The sequence below is a fragment of the Doryrhamphus excisus genome, linkage group LG10 (genome assembly GCF_037039965.1).
Source record: "Doryrhamphus excisus strain RoL-2023G ecotype Guam linkage group LG10, RoL_Dexc_Guam_v1.1, whole genome shotgun sequence".
Classification (NCBI taxonomy): Eukaryota; Metazoa; Chordata; class Actinopteri; order Syngnathiformes; family Syngnathidae; genus Doryrhamphus; species Doryrhamphus excisus.
Window position 1 is genome coordinate 13,458,599 of NC_136366.1, and position 7,551 is coordinate 13,466,149.

General features: G+C 41.3%; 1 protein-coding gene across 1 annotated transcript; it reads right to left on the minus strand.

Annotated features, from left to right (window-relative positions):
- Positions 1–236: 236 nt before the first annotated feature.
- scarb2c (scavenger receptor class B, member 2c) lies at positions 237–7,551 on the minus strand. Its single transcript, XM_058058248.2, has 12 exons — positions 7,336–7,551; positions 6,706–6,863; positions 6,305–6,449; positions 6,029–6,220; positions 5,797–5,888; positions 4,917–5,036; positions 3,773–3,951; positions 3,587–3,705; positions 2,626–2,699; positions 1,589–1,640; positions 1,319–1,471; positions 237–974 (listed from the first exon to the last, which is right to left on the minus strand). The coding sequence occupies exons 1-12, from the start codon at positions 7,453–7,455 to the stop codon at positions 936–938; spliced, it is 1,443 nt and encodes a 480-aa protein (XP_057914231.2). The 5' UTR covers positions 7,456–7,551; the 3' UTR covers positions 237–935.

The window sequence follows — 7,551 nt, forward strand, 5'->3', positions numbered from 1 at the left end:
ATACTGTACATATCCCAACGTCCTCGGGAACGCTTGGGAGTGGGCGTACCCAGAGGAAGGCCGTTTGGGTCAAAACCAGGAAATCCATGGAAACATTGCAGAAAGAGGTGCAGAATCTGGAAGCTCTAGAAAGCTTTCTGTGTGGGTTATTGTGTGTAGCTGCTCTACAGGTGTCCACAACTTAATACAAAGCATGAGCATAATACAGTAGGTCCCCTTTAAGCATTGATATGATGAAAACACAAGGCGCTAATGTGAGACAGTGAGTTTTATTACCTAAACCTTTATGGCAAATGACACAAAGGTGCAATTTTTTGTTTTTAACAGGCACAGTGTTAATTTCACAAAGGTTAGCCGCTTGTAAACACATTTCTCTTTTCAATCTGAAACTGGATGAAAACTAGCAAAATGTCAGCCATCGTGTTGTTACTGTGGTATCGTTTCATGGTTCATTTAAAAAGATACTTTGAATAATGTGATAAAATGTTCCTAATAAGAACAGCTGTAAAGGGATGCGGCATTTGTAGTGGTTGTTAAAAGGGACAGGTAAAACTCCTTGAAAGGTTAGCATAGCATTTTATATACAGTGTTAGAATTAGGGGCCCAAAAAACCAATCAACCAATCAAATTCCCTTTATGTTGTACTGTCTTAGTTCAGTCTTGCTAAACCATCAAAAAATACTTCACCTGAGCAAAAACACTCAAAAAATATAACTTTAAAGGAACCGCAGCCTCCACCGACGTGCAGCAGTTAGACACATTTTAAAAAGCATATCGATAAGTTTCAAGATTGCTGCGAGGTTATATATTCATTATTAGTAGGGTGACCGGATTTGTTTTTTAAACAATAAAAACTTGTACTTGGAGATCCATTGGATACTTGAGTAGTGCAGGAAACACGGCGATGCTCCACATGTCACTTCCTGTTTGGGGTGCTATGATGCAAGTAGCGGCTGTCGTTCAGCAGCTGTACTCTGAAAAATAAATTATTATCATATGTTAGCCATGTGAACTACGATCTGTGCGATCTGTACACAATGCAGTGCTATGGAATGTGCACGGAAATGTAATCCACTGGATCTTAATAGATGCATTCAATGAAGCAGATAATGTGGGACTATTTGTTGTCTTGCTGAAAATTACATAATAATGATCGGACATTTTCCTCAATACACTCACTGAAAATCTAAAGTATTTTCAAGTCATCAAACAAAAGTCTGAGTCAAGTCTTTGATGATATAGTCAATTCGAGTCAAAATTATGACTCCGGTGCACATCACTCTATGTTATTCTATGCTACGCTATGGAAATGACTCACCTCAGGGATCTTTTGCCGACAAACGAGAAGCATGAAGACTGCGCCCAGCAGGATGGCGACCCCGATCAGCATGAAGGGAATGTTTGTTACCACGTTCTGCTTAAAAACCACAGCAGCCAGCTCCTCCACGGATGCGTCATCGATAACGACGCTCTGAAGGCGATGAGGAGAGAGAAGCACAGGTATTGGCTTCGGAGTTACATGAATGAAGCTCATGACGCAGATGTCGAAGGTGTAGTAGAGTGAGACACACAAGGTGTGTGTGATTACCTCGTTCATGTAAACTATGGGAAAGATCACCGTGTTCACATTCCCTGTTTGGCTAAAAAGAAACAATGAATAGATTCACAATTAGAGTGGCAAAAATTGACAGAAATGGGAATTACTAAACTAGCACTTAATGGACCCTAAAAGGGAAAGGAAACTTTTGTTTTTTTTTTCCTTACATTTAATTAGTTTAATTATAAACTAATTAAACCAAAATTCTGTAAGAGACTCATTGCAAGCAAACGCTTGATTGCAGTTGTTGCTGCTCAGGGTGGCCCAACCAGTTATTAGGTTTAGGAAGCAATCACTTTTTCCACACATGTTCATGTAGGATTGGATTTTTTTTTCATCCCTTATGTTTCATTCATTTAAGGCTGCACGGTGGGGTGGTTAGCGCGCAGACCTCACAGCTAGGAGATCCGGGTTCAATTCCACCCTCGGCCATCTCTGTGTGGAGTTCTCCCGTGCATGCGTGGGTTTTCTCCGGGTACTCCGGTTTTCTCCCACATTCCAAAAACATGCTAGGTTAATTGGTTAATTGTGCCCTGTGATTGGCTGGCGACCAGTCCAGGGTGTACCCCGCCTCTCGCCCAAAGAGAGCTGGGATAGGCTCCAGCACCCCCGCGACCCTTATGAGGATAAGCGGTAAAAAATGAATGTGCTGTCATTGACTGATATGTAAATGTGTTTGATCATCTGAAGTGTGACAAACACTGTTTCACATCACAATATATATATCATATATATATATATATTTTTTTTTTTCCCATACAGATAACTCCTATATTATCATTAAATCCAAAGTAACGTCCGGTATTTCCTGCACATTATCAATCTGACTCAGAATTTTTATCTTCGTCTTCAACTCGGCAAAGAAAGTCTGTCAACATGGAACAAAGTCCATTTATAAAGATGATGGTGGCATTATTGGTTTAGTCATGTTATTGGCTTTCCCGCACGTGGGTATCCACAAAGACACAAAATATGGCCATGCTTTACTTAACAAATACAGAAAAATAGGTTCTGTGTGCCTTCCTTACTTGAATGTGGGAATTTTCTCGACATAGATGTTGATCTGGAGACGTTTGGCAGCTTGCAAGATGGTTCCAGTCAGCTGCAAAACAGGTTGCACTTGTCACATATAATATAAAAATCTGCATTATGGTGCACAAAAGGTACTATTCTCCTTATATGGGACTTAATAATACATGTGCACATATCTAAAATCAAAGTGCAACATGTTCATACTCCATCTGTCCACTAGAGAAAGACTAAAGCCATGTCCGAAGGAACCCGGGAGGTGTCATAAATGTTTTTGTTTTATTGCCTGTACGTGACATAACGTGCATGCCACTGAACGAAATGAAATCAAAACTCAAACCGTCATTACTTATGTTCTGTTGTGAAATAAGATTTAAATTTCTTATGACACAAACCAAAAAGGTCAGTTTCACCACAAATACCAAATTTCCAGTCTGGTTGGAATTTTCCAAAAGCTAAGTTTTTAAGAGCAAGAACTTTGTGCTATCTTTGTCACAGATAGAACAACACTACCATTTTTTGTCACTTTTCAGCATATCTACATGGGTTGGTTTAACTTAACTTGGTTACAAAATCGAAAATCTTTGGAAATCCCTGGACTGAAGGCTAAAATGACCCTACATGGTTTAAATGGTGAATGTGCAATCTTACGAACAAAACTTGTATCAGACGTCAAAAGGCAAAGTGAACCCTACGACACTGTGTGCATCTGGCAACGTGAACCCTACGACACTGTGTGCATCTTGAGCTACTGTGCTTTTTAATTTGTCTTATCTGCAATAAAGTATTGTCTTAATATCCACAGGGTTACTTTATGCGATAAGAGCTGCCGGCTTATCCTCCTTGATTAGCACAGCTACTGCGTGAAGGTCATAGCATAACATTGCACATGTAGTTCGCCATCTCGTGGCTGCAATGAGTGAACAACCACTAATACAACAAAAAGAATGTATGTCCAACCGGGTGGATGTCAACGACGGTCTGGTGATCCTCCTTGTTGGGCCTCATGCCAAACACGCTTCGCACAAATCTCTCGTCCCCCTGGTAGAAGTGCGGTGAGGACATGATAACAGGTGCACCTGAAAGCAGCATGAGATAATCACTATTAATACAAAAACAAGACATTTAAATGTGACATTTTCCCACCTTGTTTGCACACGCTCACATTGAGCACGCCCGAGCCCAGGCAGTTGTCCGAGGGGACGCAGAAGCCTGCGTTGACCGGGTTCACTGTCTTGTTGGCGAATACCTCGCTGGGGGGAGAGAAGCGGTACCCGGGGATGCCTTTCACTGTCACATCTTCCTCATACACAGCATAGAGAGACCTGAGAAAAACAAATTGAATTATATTATTAATGAGATAAAGTTGTCCCTCTCCCCGTGCATGCGTGGGTTTTTTCCGGGTATTCCGGTTTCCTCCCACATTCCAAAAACATGCTAGGTTAATTGGTGACTCCAAATTGTCCATAGGTATGAATGTGAGTGTGAATGGTTGTTTGTCTATATGTGCCCTGTGATTGGCTGACCACCAGTCCAGGGTGTACCCCGCCTCTCGCCCAAAGACAGCTGGGATAGGCTCCAGCACCCCCCGCGACCCTCGTAAGGAAATAAGCGGTAGAAAATGAATGAATGAATGAAGTTGTCCCTTGCTACATTGCAATTCGTGTTTTTCTCTTTGCACTCGGAAAGCATAGACCTCCGCCAAATGCCTTTGCTCCCCCCATATTGTGATTCACACTGCATGGCATGCATGGTCCGGCATGCCATAGTAAAAAAAAAAAAAAAATAGTAAAAAAAAGTTCCTCCTATTCCATGTGGAAGTGGTACATTTATGGCGTCTTACTTTATCCTTCATCTGCATGGCGCCTAACAGCTAGAAGACCCAAGTTCAATTCCAACCTCGGCCATATCTGTGTGGAGTTTGCATGTTCTCCCCGTGCATGCGTGGGTTTTCTCCGGGTACTCCGGTTTCCTCCCACATTCCAAAAACATGCTAGGTTAATTGGTGACTCCAAATTGTCCATAGGTATGAATGTGAGTGTGAATCGTTGTTTGTCTATAAGTGCCCTGTGATTGGCTGGCGACCAGTCCAGGGTGTACCCCGCCTCTCGCCCAAAGACAGCTGGGATAGGCTCCAGCCCCCCCCACGCTCTTTGTGAGGATAAGCAGTAGAAAATGAATGAACTTTTGATTCAATGTCTTACAGTCATGTGTCTGACGTATCAAACAGGTCACATGGTTTTCATCTCAACAACAACAACATATGAGGATATATGAATATAAAAATAACCTGCATAGGTCTGAGGAGAACATGTAGAGCTTTTCATTCTTTGTGATGACAGGATGGAAGGATGCCCCGTTGGTTCCATTGATCATGTTGCAGTCATCAGTCGTCCACCAATTTAATGAGCTGCACACAGAACACAACATGAATGTCTGTTGCGTTTATGAACAGTATACTAAGGCCATACACTGGAAAGAAAAATAATATGACAGCAGAGAAAAAAAAATATCATAGACTTACGTTAGAAAATATACTTTTGACCCAAATATAGGAGTAGGTACTGTATTTCTCCCTGAAAATAGTCTAAAAATAAATTGATGGTTTTATACTCAAAGTCTACAGATGTATACGTGCAAACCAACAGGGAGTGGTAAACAACTTCTCCTCAAGCTAACCAGAGCTTTTCTTCCCGTCACTCACACACATGCACACAATATTAATATTTATTATGAAATATTTGTTCAAAATGTATATAAAAAAGAAAAAAATGGCAGAATGGCAGGGCTGCATAAGAAATACAATAAAAAAAACTTAAAAATTAAAAGATTTCACAAGCTTCATCACAAACAATGCACCATTTTATTCAACAACTCATGCTGTGCTAGCCCTGCTATGACGGCCTCCTTCTCATTATGTATGGATTACTTGTATATATTTCTATCGTGAAAGTCTGTGCCAAAAATCATCCCTGAGAATCCCGATATCAATTCTACATTTTCACTTTTTTGTAGAAACGTGCAGCACTATGGCGAGAGAGAACGTGAAATTTGACACAAACAAGTAAACAAAGATAGTGACTTAACCAAACCTCATTTGTGTCAACTGGATGCTCATTGATTGGCAGCTGATTGGATTAATAAGACGTAGTGTTTACAAGAGCGCTTACCTTTGACCGTTCCATGTCTCCACTCGAGCAAAGTCTGTGTAGTTCTGCAGGCCGGTGGAGAAGACATACTGTCCGTCATCGGAAGCATTGCTCTGTAATCAAATCAAAGGGTCGCTTGAGTCGAATGACTCACACTAGATTAACCACTTGATTAATTTTGGAATGTGGTTTGCATGTTGCATGTGTATGTGTGTGTGTGTGTATGTGTATGTGTGTGTGTGCATGTGCTGACCTTTGAGAAGAGTCCAAACACAGGATCCACATCTGGTTGAAACACATGCAAAGCTTGGAGTAGCGCGTCTTGGTATCCCCACAGGAGCTCTCCCACGGTGTGAGTGGTGAACAAGCCCTCTTTCTTGACCCTCATGTAACTGGAGATCAGATTGGCGAGGAAAGAATGATCCTTGAACCTTTTCATCACCGTCTGTCACAAGGAAGGAACAGAAAAAATGACTGCTACAAATGATGCTGTTCTTTGTGATCAAATGCAAAGTAGTCAAAGACTCACCATGGCAGGGATGTTAACGGTCCTGATGAGGTCACTCTCTGGACCTCGTGACATGTTCAGCTGGAATATGTACGTTTTAGTGTTGACGGCTGCTACTTTTGTGCCGTTGCCGTTAAAGCTTACTTCTTCCATAGGACGGTACTCCCTAAGTTAAAAAAACAAACAAAAAAAACAAGTGGGTCTTAATGGAAATGACAATAACTTCCTCTTTACTGTGCAGCAGAAACATGTCATTTTTTTGCTCTTACACCTCAAATAGAGAATAAAATGAAAATTTCTACACAAAAGACATTTTCTTATAACTGAGTGACATGGTAGACTGACCACCAGGAAGCAGATATGGCATCTGTAAAACTGAATATTTTACAAGTATATGTATGACCTACAAAAATACACTTTACCTGTAAGTGTACGGTCCAATCTCCACCACTGCAGGCCTGTCCCCATCCAAAACCTCCAGTGGATTGGTCAGATTAAAGAAATAAAACTGCATGTAGATGGGTGCCGGTGGATCCTCCCATGCATCAAACGCCACAGTGCCATTTTGCAACACTATTTCCTGTTTGAAATGGAGTCAAAGTGCATAAAAAAGTGCAATTACATGCAAAAAAAACTTGCTGGTGGCCAAGCTTCAAGTGGTAGCAGGTTAGAGGTCGTATTTCACGCCAAAAAGTAGGCCACTTGAAGATTAAGAAAACGTTAAACTAGCAGTTCTGTTACCAAGAAAATAACCGAAATTATCTGTGCAAAGCAAGACAGATTTTTATTTGTCACAGTGGCCATTCTTACAGTCCAGCCCCAAATGAGTTAATTTGGAGGCAATGTGGGTCAACTGTCTTGCTCAATGACTGGACTGTAAGAAGCGGGATTAAAACCCAGAACACTCCGTTGACTATACAACCCAGAATAGCAATCAAACAACAAGGAACATAATTTGCCCAGGAAATGTTTTAAACATAGTTAACATTAGCGAGTTGTCATATAAATATCTTACAGTCGGACAGAATGTGATCATGTCTACTTATGCTTACCTTTTCCGCCTCTGACTGCACTACATGTGGAAATACGTTCGACAACGCCAGTGAAATGCCCACAATGAGAATAACAAAAGAAAGGAACCCGGATGCGTAAACAAAACAAGATTTTAACATGGTGGAGGCTGCGGTTTCGTGACTGGAGGCGACAAGCGTGGCGAGAATGACACCAACGCCTCTGCTTTATGTTTGTTTTCATATACCCGGAAGTGA